The sequence below is a fragment of the Marmota flaviventris genome, chromosome 17 (genome assembly GCF_047511675.1).
Source record: "Marmota flaviventris isolate mMarFla1 chromosome 17, mMarFla1.hap1, whole genome shotgun sequence".
NCBI classification, from domain to species: Eukaryota; Metazoa; Chordata; class Mammalia; order Rodentia; family Sciuridae; genus Marmota; species Marmota flaviventris.
The window spans coordinates 74,837,706-74,857,871 of NC_092514.1; the positions used below are offsets into that span (position 1 = coordinate 74,837,706).

A 20,166-nucleotide genomic window follows, 5' to 3' on the forward strand; every position below is an offset into this window, starting at 1 on the left:
GAGGTTACTGTAGGATTGTGGAAAGCTGTCATCAAAGTTTTTGAAGACTGATGCTAAATTAGGAAGCTGGTTCACTTCTTATCAGGTACCAGTCACACCAAGTGCTGGGCCACCTGTGTCAGCAGTGTGTAGTCCCCTTCTGCCTTCCCGTGCCAGGGCCGTGCGAGGCCCTGGGTGAGAGGGAGGCAGAGCCTGTCCTTCCCTTCCCTTAGCTGAGCAGGACCCTGCAGGACACAGCTATGGGAGGAGGACGAAGCCCTCCGGGAGTGGGGAGGGCTCTGGCCAGCTGAGCTCAGGACCACATGGTGGCTGAGCTGGACCTTGGGCTGCTGCCTTGCCGTCTCCCTGACGTCTGTGTGACGTGCAGTTAGGGAGGTGTGATGTTCTAGGTGTCAAGACATGCTCTGCCTACCAGAAAGCCACTGTTGGGTCCCACAGGCAGGTGCACCTTAGGGCTCACTCTAGCTACCCCTTGGCTGTCCTGATGCCTGGAGGTTGGGCAGGGAGTGGGTGGCTGCCGTGAGAGTGGGCTCTCTCTGGAGTGACCCTCTGTGTTCCAGATTCCTCAGGACCCTGAGCACACTCTGGAGGGCCCCAGATGGGGTTGGTTTCCTGGGTCCTCCGCACGTTGGCATGGTTAGGACTTCAGCTTGGGGGTACAGGGGAGTGAGGGGGTATAGTGGCACATGCTTCTCTGTTGGTAGAGTTCCTTGGCTCTTGACAACCTCATCTAAAAAAAAAAAATTGCATTTAATCCTGTAGTTTTTTCCTCATTATTTTAATTGCTTGTGTGTATGTGGAGGTGTACTGGTGATTGAACCAGGGACATTCTACCACTTAGCTATATCCCAGCCCTTTTTATTTCTATTTTTTGAGACAGGATGTTGCTGAGTTGCTGAGGCTGGCCTTGAACTTGCAATCCTCCTGCCTCAGCCTCCTGGGTTGCTGGGATTACAGGTGTGTGCCGCCTCACCCAGCTCATTTTAATGTTTTGTTTGTCTATTTGACCCAGTGTCCATGTACGCTGTACACCTTGTGATTGTTGATAATGCCAGCTCTCGTCTTGTGTCATCTCAAGCAGGGCATTTTGAATCTACCTGTCCTGTGTATTTATAGAAGTCCGTCCACCCTATCCATTGTCTTGAGCCAGTTTTAGAACTTATTGTGCAGTCTCAGCATGTCAGGATCTTGCACAAAGCATGAGCCTTCTGTAGGTGCCAGGAGTGGCAGCCCGACTTTAGGGGGCCAGACTGGAGAACTTCCCTGTGCCTCGTGCTTCTGGAAGCAGTCACTCTTGCTGGCCTCCTGAGAGGTGGCAGCTACCAGGACCATCTTTCCCAGGTTCTGGCTGTGTGGTGGGGCTCCAGGGCCCGAGCACCACTCTTCTACAAGGATGGCTGTAGTTTAAGCAGTTGGGCCTTGGCCACACTGCCCCGGGTTGTGTCACGGCCCTCAGACTAGTGCCTGGGGATGAGGAGCCGCAGGAATGGCAGGGGCACTGGGTTTCTGTGTGGAGAGGCCTTCTCCATCAGCCCTCGCACTCCTAGGGTTTCTCCACCCCCGTGCGCAGCCTGGCCTGAGCAGTTCCTCTGTGCCCCTGCTCCCTCTGTCTCTGCTAATGGGAGTACTGGGCAGGCTCTCCAGAGAGGCAGACTGGAGGCCCCTGGTTTCTCTTCCAAACCATGCTTTCCCCTCACTGTGGACAACCCAAAGGTGAATCATCTCTTGGAAAGTTTGGAGAGGATTTTCTCAACTACCCGCAATACGCACATGTGGAATAAATTACTGTTTTATTTTAGGCTCTAAAGGCAAAATTGGAAAAACTTCACATTTGCGGTTATTACCGGGGAATGGAGATGAGATGCTGTGGCAGGCCATTGGCGGTCTTCTTTCTGTCCCTGCGGCCTGGTTATGAACGGCTGCAGTCACCCCTCCTGGCCAGCAGGGGTGGGTGTCCGACAGCCAGGGTCATTGGCACCAACTCTGCTTCCTTCCTTGGGCCCCGAGGGGTCGCGTTCCCTTCTGGATTTGAGTCAGACTTCCTGCACTGCACCACTTCTTCACCCATGGTTTGGGTGAATATGCATGTGAAAAAGATGGAGCGCCATTTCTATCTAGAGTTCTTGCTTGCTAACGCTGTCACGCTCCCCCTGGGTTCCATCTTACCCGTGTAGGCTCTACACCTGCTTGCCCTGACTTGCTTCCAGGTTTCTAAGTAGTCATCTTCTCTCTGATCTGCACCCCACTGCCCCAGTCAGCCTGGCTGAGTTGCTGGGATGTCTTGATGTGGCCCCAGGGCCCCGTGGACCTTACTTACTCCTGCAGACTTCCTGCCAGCTGGAGGACTCAGTGGACTTAGCCTGCAGCTGCCTATGGCCTGGGCAGGCTCCCTGGGGCTGTGTGCCACCCGCCTCTGTGCCCACTCCCTTGAGGCAGACGGGTGCTGGCGGCTGGAGCACAGGTGGTGTGTTGTGGACTAGCTCTCCTAGTTCAGGGGAGTTTTTAGGGTGTCCTCACTAGGCCTTGGAATTGGGTAGAGGCCAAAATAGCCACCCCCAGCCTGGATTTGCACACCCTCACAAGGGGACCTGAGGACTTTGCACATCCTCCTACTTACTGGCCCTGCAGAACGGCGGGGGTGGGGGACAGGAGACAGTGTCTTTCTCCCCACCTTTGACCCTCCCCCCTCAGGACATACAGGGACACAACCTCACAGTTAAGGTCCCGTGGTTTTTAGAAAGCTGAGGGGAGCACCCCAGCCACGTAGAAGTGGCACCTGTGGCACCTGTGTGGAATAAATAGTTTGCCCTTCTAGGTTCTAGGGTGGGGTGGAGGGTGGGGAGGCCCTCTTGTCCTTGGGAAAGGAGAGGATGGCGCACCTATTGGGGGGGCTGTGCGTGGACATCATCAGATCACAGGCTGCACCTGCTGTGCCCCAGGCTGCTTGCAACTCTCCAACCCCTCGCTCCCCCGGGGGTTGGTCTGTAGGGTGCTTGCCCTTGGCTGTGGTGAGCCGGGGCCTTGCCGCAGCTGCACCCTGCTCTGGCAGGCCTGAGGCGCTGGGCCCAATGGATGAGACAGCCAATGACTGCAGGCCTTTTAATCTGTACGCCTCTCACACTCCAGCCTCCAGCCTCCCCTCGGGCTAGTCCAGGTGCACTCAGTCACAAAGCACCTCAATTATGTAAGAGGAAAATAACCAATGCTTCCCGTAAAGAGCAGGTGACAGTTGCAAGGCGGCGTTTCTGATTGACTTGGTTCAGGGTGGGGCCGTGGCGCAGGACCAGTGGCCAGTTACACCTGCAGGAGCAGCGCCACCGCCGCCAGGATCCACTTGGCTGCCTTCTCCTTAGTCTTGAGGTTAAAGGTCCAGACGTAGGTGGGGCCACGGATGCGTGTCTTGTACACGGGACACTCATATATGTTCTTGGTCTCCATGCGGTCCACAGGAATGGCTTTGATGAAGATGACGGGCATGGCCGGCGTCAGCTCCTTCAGACGCGCTTCAGCGATGACTCCAGTCTGGGTGTCCCAGCGAGCTCCTGCAGGGACAGCGTGGCCGAGGGTCAGGGCAGCCCTGGTGCAGCGAACAGGTCTTGTCTGGTGTGCTGGCAGTGAGGGGAGGGGCCCACAGGGAGAGGCCTGGCCTCACACCCCGCCACCCTTTGCAAGGAGGTCAGTGCCCCTGAGACTCCTGAAGAGTTGAGGCCAGGTGCCAAGGGCAGGGGGTGCAGGTGTCCACAGAGGACACTGTGGGTGGTGGTGGCATGCTGTGGTGCCCCGGGCATCTCGCTGTGCACTGAGGAACAGCTCCGCACTAATGCTCTTGGGTTCCATCCATTTAAATTTGTGGTGTTTCCAGAGCCTCGTCTGTCGGCCTTCTCACTTTCAGTGGCAAGAAATCATAACTCCAACTGAAGATCACCAAGTTCCCTGACTCCCTCGTGTGTCACGTCTAGCCTGTGTGCCCATATGCAGCATAAATAATCATCTATGTGCATATATGAATATTATTTGCCTTTAATCAGACTGCTGCCATTTCTACTCATCATATTCAGTAATGTTTGTACTTTGTCTGGAATTCCAAAATAAATGTGGGGAACGGCTGCTGCTGTGCTTGTCTTGGTTGCTGTGGGAAATGGGGTACCTGGGCCCCCGCTGGCCTTGCCTGACACCACAGGTCGGGTGGTGGCAGTTGTGGAGTGGGCAGGGTTGGCAGAGAGTGGGTGGCCTGCCTCAGGGATGAGGGGGCCAGTTCTAGAGGGTGCCTCCACTCTCTCTCCCCCTCTTTTTTCCTGGCCACATGGATGGTGTGACACACAGGGCTCTGAGACTAGGTGGTGGGCAGGCCTTCTGTCCCTTGGAAGTCCTGACCGTGCCGCTTGGAGACTGGCAGGGGGCTGAGACAGGAATGCAGCAGAGGTGGGCTCCTGGCTGAGGGCCAGCCTGCATGCCTGGGAGCCCACTGCTCTACAGTAGTTCCGCCCTGTGCCCTGCGCCCTGGCTGGAGGGGCTGGGTTGGCTTCGTCCAGGCCAGCTGGCTGCAACGGGTGTGTGTGTCCTCCAGCCCTCTTCAGGTTCTCAGAACCCCACTGACTCTAGTGGTCAGCGTGGCTCCAGGCTGTGAGCTCAGGTACCCATCCTGGGAATACCGCTCTCCTAGCTGCCCCCAGCTGCACAGCCTGTCCTGCTGAGACTGAGTGGGCATGGCCTGTGGGCAGCTGTAGACAGGGCCCCCCCCTTACCTTCCATGAAGAGTCCATACACATAGGAGCCCTCTCTGGGGGGAGCAGTCATGTCCTCCCGGTTTTTCTTGGTCACTTCCACAGACAAACACATCTTGTCAAGGGGCCACTCATTCTTCCTGGCCATGGACTGCATGATGGCCGTGAGGAATGACTGGGGGTTGAAGAATCCAGCCAGCCACACGGTGGTGGGCAGGACGAAGTCCGTCGTCCAGGCCTCGAGTTCCTGCAGGGAAGCACAGGCTGAGGGTGAGCAGGCAGGGCCAGGGCTTGTCAGTGTCCCAGAGAGTGGCCCTGGAGCCCGCCGCCTTCCTACCCCTTGCTTTGCTGTCTGGTTCCATTTTAAATGAGGGGGGACTAGTGGGAAAAGTGGCGTCAGGGAGGGAATGGCCGATGCTGAAGGCTGACCTGGCCTGTCACCAGGCTCACCGCAAGGCCTGAGCTCTCGGTGCTTGCTGGGTGGGGGGCTGCCGCTCATGGTGCGCACCGGTGTGACTTCCTCCTCAAGGGGAGGCCCCTGCATTGTCAGGTGCTGAGGGGCTGAGCCTGGCCCTTCCACCCTGCTCCTGCAGAGGCCCGGCCACCAGAGGCCTCTAGGGCCACCACAGCTCTACTCCTGAAGGCTCTGGGGTGTGGCACAGCCCTGGCATTCTGGTCTCCACATCTGAGTCAGGCACTGCTTACCCTGATGCGGAGCAGCAAGTCCGTGTACCAGGCTGCCAGGCCCATCATGGAGGGGTAGGCCCGGGCCACCCACGTGTCGGGCACAGTGTCGTAAAAGAGAGCCGTGGACAGGTCTTCCATGTCGGTGGTGATGGTCAGTTCCCCCTGAGGGACACAGCAGGTTCAGGGAAGTTTAGGCTCTGCCACTTGGCCTGGGGCAGATGTGCTCAGGTCCACCTTAGGCCTGCCCACAAGAGTGGGAGGCCACCCCCAGTGTGCCCAGAACCATCAGCTCTGGCTCTGTGGGACCCCTGGAGACAGCCTGCACGGGGCCCAGGCCAGCACCTTCTGCCAGGAGCAGTCAAGGTAAGTTCCCGTGGCTTCTGGAACACCCTGGGTCCAGAGCAGGGCAGAAGGGGGCAGGCCATGATGTGCCAGTGTCCCGGCTGTGGCTGGGAGCCTGCCTTCTTGGTCAGCCTGCCCCAAGTCCCTCCAGGGCCTGGTGCCTCCCCAGCTCACCTTCAGCCCCAGGTTCAGCTCCTTCAGTGAGCGGCGCATTTCGTTGGTCAGGATGTTCATCCTTTCACACTCTTGAAAGGCAACCACCACGTAGGGGGTCTTCTCAGCCGCCTTTGCCATGATCTCGGCCATGTTGAACGTCTCTGGAATCTTCTCGAGGATGTCATCCAGCACGGCCTTCACCTGGAAGCCAGCCCCCATTAACCCCCAGCACTCTCCACCCCAGAGAGACCCTTCCCTGCTGCTTCAGGGGCAGGAAGCCTGCCCAGACGTTCGGAGGAGAGGGAAGAGCGGGGGGCTGCCAGGACCCCAGCACCGCAGGCTTCGACAGTGCCGGCAGGCTCTCCAGCGCTCTGGCCCCGCTGGCACACCACATGGCTGGCCCACGTGCATCGGGTGCCCGTGGCCTGGTGCCTCCATATATGCCCGAATGTGCTGGTGGGCACAGATGTCACTTTGTCCTCCATGGGGACCATACTGGTCCTACCCCCTTAGCATGGTCAACGCCCACCACTGTCCATAGGAGCTTTCTAATGTCACTTGTTAGGTCAAGCAGGGGTGTAGGTAATAGAGATTAGGGTGTTCACTCTACGTTTGGTCTGTCCACTGTGAAGCCTGGTACTGAGCTGGTCTGCAGTGAGTTAGGTGTAGGTGGTGCTGGGCCGTCAGGAGAGGGGCCAGGGGAGCCTGGACAAGCCGAGTTTGTTCAATGCTGTACTCTGGGCTTTTCCGATCAATGAGGTCTGTCTGTGGCCGTCTTGAGTGTGTCCAGGCTGTGCTGCCCGAGCCATGCCTGCCACTCCCCCGGGTTCTGCCTGCCTGACACAGGTGCTTCTGGGGGCCTGCCAGCCAGCTTGCAGACCCTCACCCCAGGTTTCTCATTCTCCCACTGGGATAGTGTGTGCCTGGCTAGCAAGGGCCCAGGCACTTCCTGTGACCTGGGGCTGCACTGTGCTGTGTGACCTGGCCCCAGGTCCTGGAGAAGGACAAAGGGTCCTGCCTTTTCCTCGCGGGATACTCCTGTGCCTGCTCCCGAGTCTGTCTCTTTGGGCTGCATTTCCAGGACAGTGCGGAACAGCTTCTCTGAGGTGACCGTCAGAAAGCCGATCTCTGCATTGGGGTGCAGGCCGTACAGGTAGGGGCTCTCGGGGGGAAGGTTCTCATTGATGTATTCATGGTAGCCCTGCAAAGAGGGACAGTGTGAGCAGACTGCCAGGTAAGCTGTGTAAGCCAAGCGAGTCCCTGCCTCGCCCCAGGGTCTGCGTGTCCTGCCCTCTGCCCAGTCCTCACTTGGTCCCTGGCCCTGCATGGCTCCCAGCTACATAAGGGAACTCCCAACCCCCTTCCTCGTTTTGTGTGCCTGGGGTTTGGCTCAGTCACTGCCACGTTGGAAGCAGGCCTGGACGGCCACCCTTCTCAGCTGCTGGCCACGGTGGCTCTGTGCAGGCCGCTGCTCACCTTGTAGTCCAGGTTGGGGGGGATCTGAAAGCCGGGGGCCAGCATCACCTCTCCCTCCAGCATCTCGCCGCGGACATACTCGGCCAGGTAGGTCCTGCAGAGCCGCCGATCCCAGTCATCCGTGATGTGGCCGCCATACATGATCTCCCCGAAGAGGTAGCGGAGGTCGTCCCAGGGCACCTGGTGTGGTGGGGAGCAGTCGTTAGGGAAAGGTGCCCGCCCTCCTCTCACGTGGTGGTAGGCCTGCGCGGTCAGCCATGCTCCTGGGCTTGCTGGCCAGGCTGGCCTCCCAGGCCATTTGCCTTCGAGTTCAGCAGTGACCGCTCAGCTGCCAGGCCAAGGGCTGCCTTCCCCTGGCCCCGCCACCACGGACCTGGTGTCTGCACAGTGGCCAGCACCTCGGAGATGCCCTCTCTTCTCAGGCTGAGCTCTCCCAACCTGTGACTTCCCTTCCCAGTGATGTCCTCGGGCGCCTCTGCTGGTGCCCCAGACGCTGCAGGCCTACAGGGCACATGTTCCTTCTGCCTGTTCCTCCTGTGACCCGTGTGTGGCTGAGGGCCGGCTGGGCCACGGCCTCCCCCCGGGGCCACTGAGTGTAGCCATGTCTTCAGAACACTTCAGGCGCACCTTCCCTTGGGCCCCACAGAGCTCGTCTGGTCCCCAGTTCCTTTGTCCATCAGTCCAGTAGCTGTCGCCTCGCTTGCCTCAGAGGGCTTTGTGGCAGCACAGAGAACTTTGAGCAAACGACTCACCCCACCAAACCGTGGCCTCCTGGGGCCTTGGGGACAAACGCCAGGCCCAGCAGTGTGCACACACAGCCCTAGTCAGGCCAGGTGCCCTCTAACCCGGGCCTCCATGCTCACTGCCTGCCTCTGCTTGCTGTGTCCCTTATCTCCAGAGCCTGGACACGAGCACCCCCACCCGCAAAGGCCCAGCCCCCCAGCCCTGCTCCTGCTGCTGGGGCTGCCACCGAAGGGCAGCAGGAGCCCTGGGTGACCCAGAACCTCCTCCCGGCCATTCTACGAAGAGCAGCAGGATCACCCCAGTATGGAATCAGTGAAAAGATCATTCCTAATTTTTTTTGGGGGTACTGGGGATTGAATCAGGGGCGCTGAAGCACTGAGCCACATTCTCAGCCACATCCCCAACCCTTATGTTTTATTTTGAGATAAGTTCTCACTAAGTTGCTTGGGGCCTCACTAAGTTGCCGAAGCTGGCCTCTAACTTGCGATCTCTGGCCTCAGCCTTCCAAGTAGCTGGGGTTACCGGTGGGCACCACTGCACCCAGCCCTCTAAATGGCCACTTTGACTTCAAAATTATCTTTCTCAGATTATCTGGAGTTCATGCTGAGCTGAGCTGCTTTGGAAGCAGCTTCTGTTTATGCTGTGAGGTGGGGAGCACACCCCCCTTTAGGGACAGTCCTTTCCCACAGCAGGAGGGCTAGTGGGACTGGTCACCGGGCAGGCTGTTTCCCACTCTGCCAGGCCCATCCCAAGGAAGCCAGCCTGTTCAGGGCAGTCGCACCGTGACAAGGCTGCTGGCTAGTCAGGCCTTCGGGCCAGGGTGGGAAGCACTGGGCTACCTCCTCCTGGGGGTGGGGGAGTAGCCCTGATACAGATGACATTTGCCAGGTGGTCCTGGCAGGCAGTGTGACCTGTGCCTTGAAGGAACAGAGGGCTGGGGACCTGGGCGGGGGTGGGGGCGGTCCCCGGGAGGAAAGCCAGACTGCAGTCTGATAATTGCTCCTGGGGAGGGGCCCAGGAGGAGGACACGCTCGGCTAGGGAAAGTCTGTAAAACACGTTGGACACAGAGGGACCTGCCCCAGCTGTGGTGGTGCAGGTCCTTCCTGGCATCTCCCCGCACCTCCTTATCTGTGACTGTCGTGGACACCCACCTTGGAGGGGTAACACACTGCCAGGACCGTCCCATCCACCTGTGGCTGGAGTCTCCCTGTCCCTTCCCCAGCTATGGGAGCCCAGGGAGCCGTGTCCTCCCTGCTAGAGACGGTTCCCGGTTCCCGGAGCATCTGCCTTTGTGTTATCTATCCCCATTTGTCGTGACAGCAGGAGGTGTTGCCCCTTCTTTCCTGAGGAGCTGCCTTGTGTCCCTGCCTCCCCCAGGGCCTGGGTCTGTCTGGGAAGTGAGGAGCACAGGGAGCCAGCCCACAGCCAAAGCCCCGCCTGCCCAAGCCCATCCTCCCTCCCGCTGCCTAGGGTGCGGGGTCCTGGGCCGATGCAGGAGGGGCAGCTATCTGAAGTGTCCTGTGCGAGCAGGATGGTCACACGGCGGGACGACTGGAGGGGGTGTCGTGGGAGGTTGGTGATGGTAGATGAGCATGTTTTTAGATTCCCTTTGGTTTGTGGAGCCCCCTTAATGCCTTTTACACAAGACACAGAGAAGAAAGGGCAGGTGGGAGCAAGGGAAGGGGGCAGTGCAGGCCAGGTGGAGGGCCCGTGTGGCCAGCTGAGTCAGGACAGGGACCGCACTCCTCACCTTGGCGTTGGCCTCCAGGTAATTGTAGAGCACATTGATGGAGATGGTGAGGTCCCCGTTGTTGAAGGGGTATGACCGGTTCCAGCCCTGGGCACCAAACTTGCGCCTCTCGGCCACCACAGCATGGAAGTAGCACAGGGCAAAGAGGATGCACTTGAACTCGATCTCTTTGGTGCACATCTCCATGGTGTCCTGGGGGGGGACGGGGACAGGATGACATGGTCTGTGTCCCCTGTTCAAAAGAGGAAGCAGAAGGGGATGGTTGCATACAGACACCCCCGAGTGGGGACAGAGCCCGTCTTTGCGGCTGCCGAGGAGCAGAGGGGCGCGGGTGGAGGGGACAAGGCCGTTGGCCCATCAGCTCAGGACAGCCCAGCTGGTAAGGCACAGGCGGGGTCTCCTTTCCCTCCATCCTTTCAGAAACACACTTTTGTCGCTTTTAAGTGATTATTACAAGTCAAACTGACCCTGCTCTCTATAAGTAAGCTGCGGACTCAGACCACCGTTTTGACCAAGCATGAACCAGGCACGAGCCTGCGGTCCCACTGGACGGTGACAGAACTGGGCGTCCCCGTCTCCTGTCACCACCCTCACGTGCATGGCTAGTTGTGAGCAGGCGTGCCCAGCGTGTCTCACCTGAAGACCGCACGGGCTGCCAGGGGGCATTAGCTGTTCTGTATGGGGGCCCGAGCTGGCGGGAGGTGAAGGCCCCCAGGTCAGGGCCTCCTGTGCCAACACCCCAGGGTGTCATGCTGAGACCAATACAGTGAAGGTGAGGTGCTAGGGCAAAGCAGACCAGAGCCCGGTTTCCGGCAGCTCCAGCTGCTGCGGCTCACAGCACTTTCTGGATCGCAGCCCTGAGCTCCTCACCACTCACAGCCGCAGCTCTCCGGCCTGCTGCCTGGGCTTTCCGCAGCGCTTAGCACACTGGAGTCCCACTTCTGGGGCACATCCATGCCCCTCGCCCGACTCTGCTCACTGGCCACACGGGTTGTGCCCTACGCATCACCCATCCCGACACCTGCAACGTGCCAGGCACTCGGCCACGGCTGCTTAGATGACTCTCAATTCCCCGGGTTCTTTACACTTTGACGATGCTGTTTCCTTTAACTGTAGGTCGGGAACTGTTAGTGGGTGGCTCAGATATTTTCATAGAACTTTTTAAAAAAAATTTTTTAGACATATGGGCCTTTATTTTTTTCATGTATTTATATGTGGTGCTGAGGATTGAACTCAGTGCCTCACACATGCTAGGCAAGTGCTCTGCCACTGAGCCACAGCCCCGTCCTCTAGAACTCTTTATGTGTTTATTTTGGTACTGGCAATTGCGTCCTGGGGCACTCTACCACTACGCTACTTCCCAGTCATTTTATTTATTTAGAGACAGGGTCTTGCTAAGTTGCTGAGGCTGGCCTCAAATTTTTAATCCTCCTGCCTCAGCCTCCTGAGCTGCTGGGATTACAGGCGTGCACCACTGCACCCAGCCTAAGTATCTTAAATTTGGAAGTGGTCCATTCTGGCACAGTGTCCTCCATAGGCACGCCATCTTCATTAGGTGTTACAGGACAATACAGGGTCTCAAAACCTCTGACAGATGGGAGATGAGTACACGGCAGAGCACGTGACGTGTAGAGGGGAGACACAGACTCCAGAGATCGGCTGCAGCAGCAACCCAGTGGACAGTGGTGGGAGGCTGCAGAGGAGGTGGGGAGGGGAGGGTGCTGAAGCCATCAGCTCCACCAGTCCACTAGCAGTTGGTCTTTGGCTCTGGAGGGCAGAGGTCAGGAAAGTGCTGGGCCCCCAGACACCGACTGACCGTCCATTGGCCTCCTCTCCTAGGGCCCCGTGAGGAGGCGTTCCCTGTGCCCACGCTTGCCTCTGCTGCGCCGCTGTCTGTGAAGGTGCGAGTGACCGTGGTGCCTGGTCCTTTTTAATTTTGCACAGCCTTCCAGGAGCACACCATGACACACATGCGCACGTGTGCACGTGTGTGCACGTGTGTGTGTGTGCAGCGTGCGAGGCCGCGTGCGCCATCCTCCCTACCTGGTTGAAGAGGTCCAGGGCCTTGTGCAGGTTGGCGTACATGCCCGTGGGCGGCTCGTTGGTGATCTTGATGGCGTTTTCCAGGATGCCCTGGGGGATGATGTGGGCTTCGGGGCTGGGCGCAGGCTCCGCACTGATGAACACCCGGTAGTCCTCGTGGCTGCCCGTGCTGTAGTGCTCCATCTTCTTATCCAGGGTGCTCAGCCACCGAGCCACCAGGTGGATGTTCTGCAGTCAAGGCCAGGATAGGCCACTTGGCTGTGTCCCCGGGCACAGGCAGGCTCCCTGATGGCACCCTCACACCCCGGGGGCTCCCCCACCCCATCTGCCCTGAGCAGGTGCCGGGCATGTGGGGGTGGTTCTAGCAATTCTTAGGCTCAGCTGTTTCAAACTTCCAACTTGTGCCGAGTCCCCCGCATCCTTCCCGGCACAAGGCGGAGATTCACAGTCCCCAGTCCTCTTGGAGCTAGGCGGGGTCCTGGAGGGGCTCCAGGACAAGGCGGGGTGGCCAAATTGTGGAGAGCACACACTGGGTGTGTGGCCTTTGCTATCTGCCCAAGCAAGGGGCCAGGGGATGAGGGGTGCCTTTGTTGACTGTTGGTTTTTCAAATAACGTGCCTTAAAGGGGCAGCTGGTACAAACCCCAGTGTCTGTCCCCCGTCGGGAGGGCTCCCGCTTCCCCTCTGCAGTCTGGCCCCTGCGCTCCCACTGACTCCAGCCGAGCTGACCCTGGCTGTACCCCTCCTTAAGGAGTCACGGGATGCCCACCCATGACTGCAGGGTCGTCCTGGGCACAGCCTCGGGCCCCCCTGCGCTGCCTTGGTGAGGCCTCCTCACCTGCAGGATGACCCAGTGCCCGTTCTCTGCAGCTACGTCCAGAGCATTCTCAGCCACCACCTCTTGTCCTTGCCCCAGGGACACATTATGGAGTTTCCCATTGTCTATGGTAAATCCCAATTTTTTTCCTAAAGAAAGGAAAAACAGGAAAAGCACAGCGATGAGTCAGTGGAGAGGCTCAGGCTGTGGGTGCACAGCTGGGAATTCCACGCTCCCACCTTGTTTATCTTGGGAAATGCTCATCGCGCACATCTGACAGGCTCCACGTCTAGAGAGCACCGTTTGGTCTGCTCCCCGGTTGTGCAACCCCCTACCTGGTCCAGCATTTCACCCCCAGGAGCCCGCCGCCCACCAAGCAGCCAGCCCCGCCCCCCCCCCCCCCCACTTCCCGGCCACCCCAATCTGCTTTCTGTCCCTGTGGACTGGCCTATCTGGGATCAGGCAGTTGGAGGCTTTGGGCCTGGCTTTCCACTGAGCGCAGTGCTGTCAAGCCCGCCCACCCCCTGGCGTGTCCTTCCACGGCAGAGCAGTATTCCACCGCGCGGATACGCCACTCGTGTTTAGCTGATCATCCGGCGATGGATTTTCTACCTCTCGGTTATCATATTTGTCTGGATGTGGGTTCTGGGGGTCTGGGTGTGTGCCCAGCAGTGGCTGCATTGCCTCAGGCCCCCACCGCGATGCCCAAGGGCTCTCTCTCCCTGTCCCTGCCAACCATCCTAATGGCCGAGGGGCGGAGGCTCCCTGGTGACTGAGGACTTCACTGGCCCTCTTGCACTTACCCAGGGACTCCACGTCTTTCAGGGGGTCCACGCCTGGGGAGAGGATGAAGAAGATGGGAGTGGAGGGGCTGCTCTCCTCGTAGGACTTGGAGAACTCCACGCTCCGGCCTTCCACGAACTTGCTGCCCATCTTCTCCTCCACGAAGTTCCTGAGGGCAGCAGGCAGTGTCAGACCCAAGGCGGGAGCTCACTCTGGACCAAGGGCCAGATTCTGGGCTGGGCTGTGGCCCTGAGAGGGGGGCATTTCTTGGGCTTCCTTCAGCAGAGAGGCCTCTGGCGGGAAAGCAAGGCCCTTTCGGGCACGTCTCTCAGCATGATTTGGTTTCCTCGGGGTTTATTTGTCAGGGTGCCCTTTGTTCTGCCGGTGGCCCTGCCAGCTTTTCCCTCGAGCAGGGCCAGCAGGTACAGAGAGAGGCGGCCCGTTTTTGAAAGCACACGGGGTGGGAGTTTGAGAGGGAAGGAAGTCGAGATCAGTGGTGTTGGTGAGCGTGAAGGACCAGGGGACATGGAAAATCAGAGAAAATGAAGGCAAGGTGGCAGAACCCCTGTGCCTCGTCACCAAGCCCCGGCTGGCTCTTTCCCATCGCCCAGCGAGTCCAGGAGGGATCCAGGCCTCCACAGCCCTCCTACGGGAAGTCTAGTGTCCAGGGAGCCTCTGAGTTCAGTCGCAGGGCACGAGCTGAGTGCATTCTGGAGGAATCTTCTGACTGAGGTTGGTAGGGTTCTAATGTCCAGCCCCCCTGAGACCTTGCTCCGGGCGGCAATCGAGGCCTGGTGCTGCAGGATCTGGGAAGACCTCCGATGGGTCCCGGCCCAGCCCCGCCCAGCTGCTACAGCTCCGTCCTCCTTGCCGTCCAGCTCTCTGGGGCACCTGCTCTGGCCTGAGCTAGGTTCTGCAATTTCCTGACCAATGCTGACTAGAGGGGGGGGCTATTCCCCCAATTCTGCCAGCCCAGGCCGGGGGAATGGATCAGACCACGGGCACTGTGATCCCGGCCCGAGGGCCTTCCAGAGGGGGCGAAGCTCTGCGCCTGGCTGGGGGTGGACCGAGACCACCTCAGCTAGCTCCTCAGTCAGGACAAGCGGTCCTTCTGTGTGGACGGTGCATGTTAAGGGCGGACACTTGGAATCCAGTTGGCACGCAGACATGCCAAGCTATCCCAGGCCGGGGGGCACTCCTGCCCCTCATGGGGGTCTTTCGCAAACTGTGGAGTGCAGGCCCCTCTCTGCTCTGGCTGACGGCAACATGGTGACTTTTGTTGTGTTCCCCACCACTCCCGGCCCCTTTCCTCTTTGTGGAAAACAAAGCAAAACATGAAGTCTTGGACAATCAGAGAGGGTGAGTCAGGCCGCTGCTTTGTCAGAGGGGAATTCTGTTAGGGACGCGGGTGTCTTTTGGGAAATCTCCTGGCATTCAGGCTGCTAGGGAAGATGGGACAAGTCCTCAAGGTCAGCCATTCACTTGCAAATGACTGAAACCTACATCGTTGTGGAGGACTGACTTTAGTGTGGCAGTGGCCACACCTGTGGCGGGTCACAAGGCTGAGGCAGGAGGAGGGCCAGTTAGGGACCAGCCTGGGCAACCTAGCCAGACCCTGTCTCAAAACATAGTCAAGAGAGCTGGGGGCGGGGCTCAGAGGTGGGGCAGCCCTGGGGTCAGTCCCCAGGACCAAGCCAATAGCAGACACCCCAGCCGGGAAACAGGCCGGACGGTGGGCCCCCGACACTCACTTGACAGCGTAGGTCATGCGGTCGGGCCGCATGCACCTCACCATGCACAGCTTCTGCAGCGCAGTCTTGTTCTTCCACTCCTTGGGGAAGACCTCCTTCTCCGGGGTCTCCGACTCCACCAGCTTCTTCCACCGCTTGGCGGACCCTTCAATGTCGTTGTCCAGGTTTTTGAACTCGTCCATCTCTGAGAGGGCCTAGGCAGACCAGTGGTGGGGGTGACTGCCCGCCTGCCCCGGGTCATCCCTCTGTTCACTGAGGAGCAGCTGTGGCCTTGGGAGGAGCGGGTGGCTCTGGGGAAAGAATGACTGGAAACCAGGGGCTGGAGGTCTCGGGCAGCGTATCTGGAACTCGGAGGAGCAGCCTTAGCTTGGAGCTTTTGAGGTGCGGGGGGGGGGGGGGTGTCCCCGCCCTAGAAGACCTGGGGCCTGTCCTGCCTCGCTGGGTGGGCACCTCTCTGCTGGCTGCAGGCGGGCCTGCAAGGACCTAGTGGATGTCACACCCAAACAGGAATACAGAGCTTTCTGGGCACCCGTGGCCACCCCTCTGCTCTCCCTCTCCTTCTCTGGTCCCCAACTTCCCTCAGTGCCTGGTGGCTTGGCCCCACACACCCGCAGCACTGGGCAGAGGGCTCCACACAGAGCTCAGGCCGGAGACCAACCTTGATCCCGCCCCAGCCCTGGTGCTGCAGGAAGTCCACCGGCGAGACCACCCCGGCCTTGAAGGGGAACCGCAGCAGGAAGTCCAGCTCCACTGGGTTCAGCTCTTTCTTCATGGATAAGACCTGAGGGCGCGTGAGGGGCACAGCCTGAGTGGGGCCGGCCACACAGAGGCATTCCCCAGGCACCAGGCCAGGTCAACAGAGCTCCCAGGGTCTTGCCCCTAGGGTGGGGGACAAACCTGAGTTTTTCAAATTGTGGTAAAATTCACATGACACAAAGGTGTCATGCTAAGGTGTGTCATTCAGTGGCGCTTAGTACCTTCCCAGTGTTGTACTACCAACGTCACCCCTAATCCAGAGCCTTGCATCACCCGCAAAGGCAGGCCCTCGCCTCCCTCCCCAGCCCCTGGAGGGCCGGCTACTGTCTCTCTTTGGATTTGCTTCTGGACGCTTCCTGTAGGTGGGCCCATCATGGTGTCTTTCCTGCCTGCCTTCTTAGCCTGTTCTGAGGCTCCTTCCTGTGTGTGTGCTATTGGGACTGAACCCCGGGCCTCGTGCGAGCTCAGCAGGTGCCACACCCGAGCCCAGCTTCATTCCTTCCCGCGGCTGCAGCGCTCGGCTGTTGGAGGGCTCCGACTCGCGCTCTCCCGCTGGTGGTGGACGTGGGGCTTGTTGGCCCTTGGCAGTCGTGGCCTCTTGGCTCAGTGACAAGCCCGACCGTGAGAGCTTACAACAATCTGTTGGGACCCCCGATTTTAGTCCTTCTGGGTGCGTGCCCAGGAGTGCGATTTGGGGCTCTATTCTCTGCTACCTCATGCCAGCTCCCTGGGCCTCCAGCAGGCTTGGTCGCATGGCACCCTGTCTCAGCTGGACAGCACGGGGCTGGGGTCACAGCTTCCCGTCAGGTGACAAAGGGCCCCTTTCTCTCCCCAGGTCAGACTCTTTCTTTTGGTTGAACAAAGGCTCCTGGAGCCTGAAGCCAGTGCTTCCCAGCCTAGAAAGTGACACAGCCCTGAGGGACCCTCTCCCTGAGGACGGCACAGCTGGAGCGGCTCAGAGCAAACCTGGGGTTCCAGACGCGGGAGGAAAGAGGTCTGCTGGACCCACCTGGAGTTTGGTTTGACAGCTGGTTTGCCCTGTGCCTCAGCTGTCTGTGAAGCTGTGTTTCTGACCAGTGACAACAGGATCACAGAGGGGCCTTGATCCCCAGGGCACTGGTGAGGAGCTGGGGCTGATGGGAGGGGACTGGGCCACCAAGGCGGAGTGAAGAGTCACACTGTGCCGAGGGAATGCATTCCTTGTAATGAGGGCGTTCAGTCCCTCTAGCTCTCCAATGTGGCAAGAAGGCCGGGCCAGAGGCAGCACCTTGATCTTGAACTTCCCAGCCTCCAGGACCACAAGAACTACTTTCTGTTGTCTCAGGCATTCTGTTACAGCAGCACGGGCTGACTAAGACTTCTCATTTTAGTCTGAGTCATACTGTGTTGCCAACCTGGTCTTCCACTCCTGGGCTCAAGCGATCCTCCTGCCTTGGCCTCTCAAGTATCTGGGCCACAGGCATGTGCCACCACGCCCAGCTAAGACAGGCCATTTGACCAATATTTAAAAAAAAAACTTTTTAAAAGTATTTCAGCAGGACTGACTGTGCATGCAGGAGTACAAACATTCCTTCTTATAAGTCATACATTTAACTTATTGAGAAATGTCCCCTACCTACTACGCAAAGCCCAGGTGGTGCTATCTACTCAGCACCACTTAAATGTAACAAAATGACATTTCTTTATAAAGTTACCTTGTATCGATTTCCCCCTCAGCATCTCCTATTAGAACACAGGGGCTACTTCCTTGAGGTCCACTAAATAGAGCCCCACATGCCAGGCTTGGACTCACGAGGTGCCCCAGGACCTGCATTTCTAACAAGCTCCTTGGAAGGGAGATGCCCGTTACGATCTGAGGTGTCCCCAAAGAGTGCTCAGAGGTGGGACCACTGGACCGTGAGAGCCGCAGCCTGGTGAGTCCCTAGCTGGAATGGACAGACGGGGTGGTAACTGCGGGCGGGGGGGGGGTGTGGCTTGGGGAGGGGGTCACTGGGGTCATGCCCTGGGAGGGGGCATCTGCCCTGGCCCTTCCCTCTCGCTGCTTCCTCGCTGTCCTTCTACATAATGTCCTGCCTTGCTTTGGGCCCAGAGCAATGGACTCGGCCCACCGTAGACTGAGTCTCTGGAACCATGAGCCAAAGTAAACTTTTCCTCCCCTAAGTAATTTATTTATTGTAGTACCGGGAGCCCAGGGGTGCTTAACCACTCAGCCACATCCCCATTCCTTTTTTATAATTTTATTTAGAGACGGGGGTCTTGCTAAGTTGCTGAGGCTGGCCTTGAACTCCCAATCCTCTTGCCTCAGCCTCCTGAGCTGTTGGGATTACAGGCGTGCACCACTCTCCCCTGCCTGGTTACCCTGAGTTATTCCTTTTGTTTTTTTTTTTTTTTTTTTGGTACCAGGGATTGAAGTCAGGGGCACTTGACTCCTGAGCCACATCCCCAGCCATTTTTCATATTTTATTTAGAGAGAGCGTCTCACTGAGTTGCTTAGCGCCTCACTTTTTTGCTGAGGCTGACTTTGAACTCACGATCCTCCCGCCTCAGCCGCTGGGATCACAGGTGTGCACCACCGTGCCTGGCATTCCCCTCAATTATTCGTGACGGGTATTTTGGTCACCACGACTCAGAGCTAGCTCACACAGTGCCTACGGGGCCAGTCCACAGACCACACTAAGCAGCAAGGCTGGACGTTACCTGAAATGTCACTTGTGCCAGAAAAATGAGCTTGTCTCGCTCAAAGAGCCCGCGGGCGGTGTACATGTAGACCGAGTAGGTGATCTCGTCCGTCAGGTTGATCACGCGCTGCTTCACCTCGTCGGCCGGGGGCGTCTTCTGGATCGCCTTCTCGAACACCACATTGAAGGCCTGGGGGGCCACAGAGGCGCGCGGAGCTGGACTCTGGCCCTCCCACCCCTGTGGTGGCCTCTGGTTTGTTCTGATTGGGGCGCTGGGGTGCAGGGACCCACACAGACCTCCCTGGGGTGCTGGCGCTGGACTGACCCTGCCCTGGCTCCCCCCTATCCCCATGGGCAGCCGACCTTGAGCGAGAACTGGTAGATGGGGTCGATCTTGTTGAGGTCATTCAGGATGAAGTAGAGCAGGGAGGCTCGCTCGGCCGCCGGGCGGTAGTTCTCTCTCGCCTCGTTGATTTTGCCTTCTGTGATTTTTGCCTCTTGAACCTCAACACCGACAGGAGGGGCTTGGATGAGACCAGCAGGTGGACAAGCCACAAGGAGCCACAAGCCACAGCAGGTGCTCCACCCTCTCCAAAGCCCCCTGCTCCCTCGGATGTCCCCATCCCCTGCAGCAGACAGCACACCTGTGATCCCAGGTGGTGCACACCTGTGATCCCAGCAGACCCAACCTCCCGGGTGCCCCAGGGCTGCAGGGGAGGGCTCCCTACCTTCTCCTCGATCTCGCTTGCTGTGTGTTTGGTGGTCTCCAGGTTCTCCACCAAGGCCGTGTCTCCCAGAAAGTTCCCAGACGCAGCGGAGAGCCGGGCCAGGAGGGAGTCCTCCAGCTCCTTCAGGACGATCTTGAACTCATTCTGGGATTTGGTGAGGTTGGCCTGCAGGAGGAGGAGCAGAGACCCGGCAGCCACCCAGTTAGGGCCTGGCCTCACCCCTGCCGGGCCAGTGACTGCCCCAGCCTGGCCACGGCCACTGCCCAGCAAGAGGATTGGCAGCAGGCCTGCAGGGAGGCCGATGGAAGTGGGGTCCCCTGAGTGGTGGAGGCCCAAGGCCTCCTCTTCTGGAGACCATGGGGTGGGACAGGGAGATGGGGGCAGGACACCTCTGAGCTGTGTGTGGCTACACAGAGCTGGGCAGAGGCCAGGGCAGGAGGGCAGCCCTGAGCCTCAGAGCCAGCCAGGGACAGCTGTGACGCCCACTCCTCGGGGAAGCGCTCCACTGATCGACAACTACGTGTAGGAGCCAAGTGAGGAGATGCCGTGGTGGAAGGGTGGACCCTACTGGGCGAGAAGGCACCATCCAGTATTTTTGGGCAGCTTTGGAGAGAAGCAAAGAGACACTTGGGAACCCAGTGCCCTCAAAGCCCTGTGCCCCGCCCCCCCCCCCCCCCCAGCTCCTGGCCCATGTCTGTGCTGCTGTGTGTGACCAGCCATCGGGGCTGTTA

The 20,166-nt window shown here is 59.0% G+C and overlaps 2 protein-coding genes across 6 annotated transcripts in view; one reads left to right on the forward strand and one right to left on the reverse strand.

Annotated features, from left to right (window-relative positions):
- Positions 1-4,107, forward strand: part of Pgs1 (phosphatidylglycerophosphate synthase 1) — a 37,535-nt gene extending 33,428 nt beyond the window's left edge. For 3 of the 5 annotated variants that reach the window (XR_011705114.1, XM_027923943.2, XM_027924038.2), the window contains exon 10: positions 3,450-4,107. The gene's annotated coding sequence lies outside the window, so the exon portion shown is untranslated. Of the gene's footprint in view, positions 1-880; positions 958-3,449 lie in introns of all 5 variants that reach the window. The other 2 variants (XR_011705113.1, XR_011705112.1) reach the window with 1 other exon arrangement.
- Dnah17 (dynein axonemal heavy chain 17) overlaps positions 1,765-20,166 on the reverse strand; it is a 93,836-nt gene continuing 75,434 nt past the window's right edge. The window contains exons 66-80 of the mRNA XM_027923945.3: positions 19,436-19,600; positions 19,071-19,211; positions 18,727-18,897; positions 15,932-16,054; positions 15,274-15,467; positions 13,543-13,691; positions 12,761-12,888; positions 11,924-12,151; positions 9,881-10,072; positions 7,386-7,565; positions 6,928-7,110; positions 5,928-6,110; positions 5,430-5,573; positions 4,746-4,971; positions 1,765-3,542 (exon numbers count right to left, since the gene is read on the reverse strand). Coding sequence (XP_027779746.2) covers positions 3,295-3,542; positions 4,746-4,971; positions 5,430-5,573; positions 5,928-6,110; positions 6,928-7,110; positions 7,386-7,565; positions 9,881-10,072; positions 11,924-12,151; positions 12,761-12,888; positions 13,543-13,691; positions 15,274-15,467; positions 15,932-16,054; positions 18,727-18,897; positions 19,071-19,211; positions 19,436-19,600 — 2,655 coding nt within the window. The 3' untranslated portion in view covers positions 1,765-3,294. The remainder of the gene's footprint in view (positions 3,543-4,745; positions 4,972-5,429; positions 5,574-5,927; positions 6,111-6,927; positions 7,111-7,385; positions 7,566-9,880; positions 10,073-11,923; positions 12,152-12,760; positions 12,889-13,542; positions 13,692-15,273; positions 15,468-15,931; positions 16,055-18,726; positions 18,898-19,070; positions 19,212-19,435; positions 19,601-20,166) is intronic.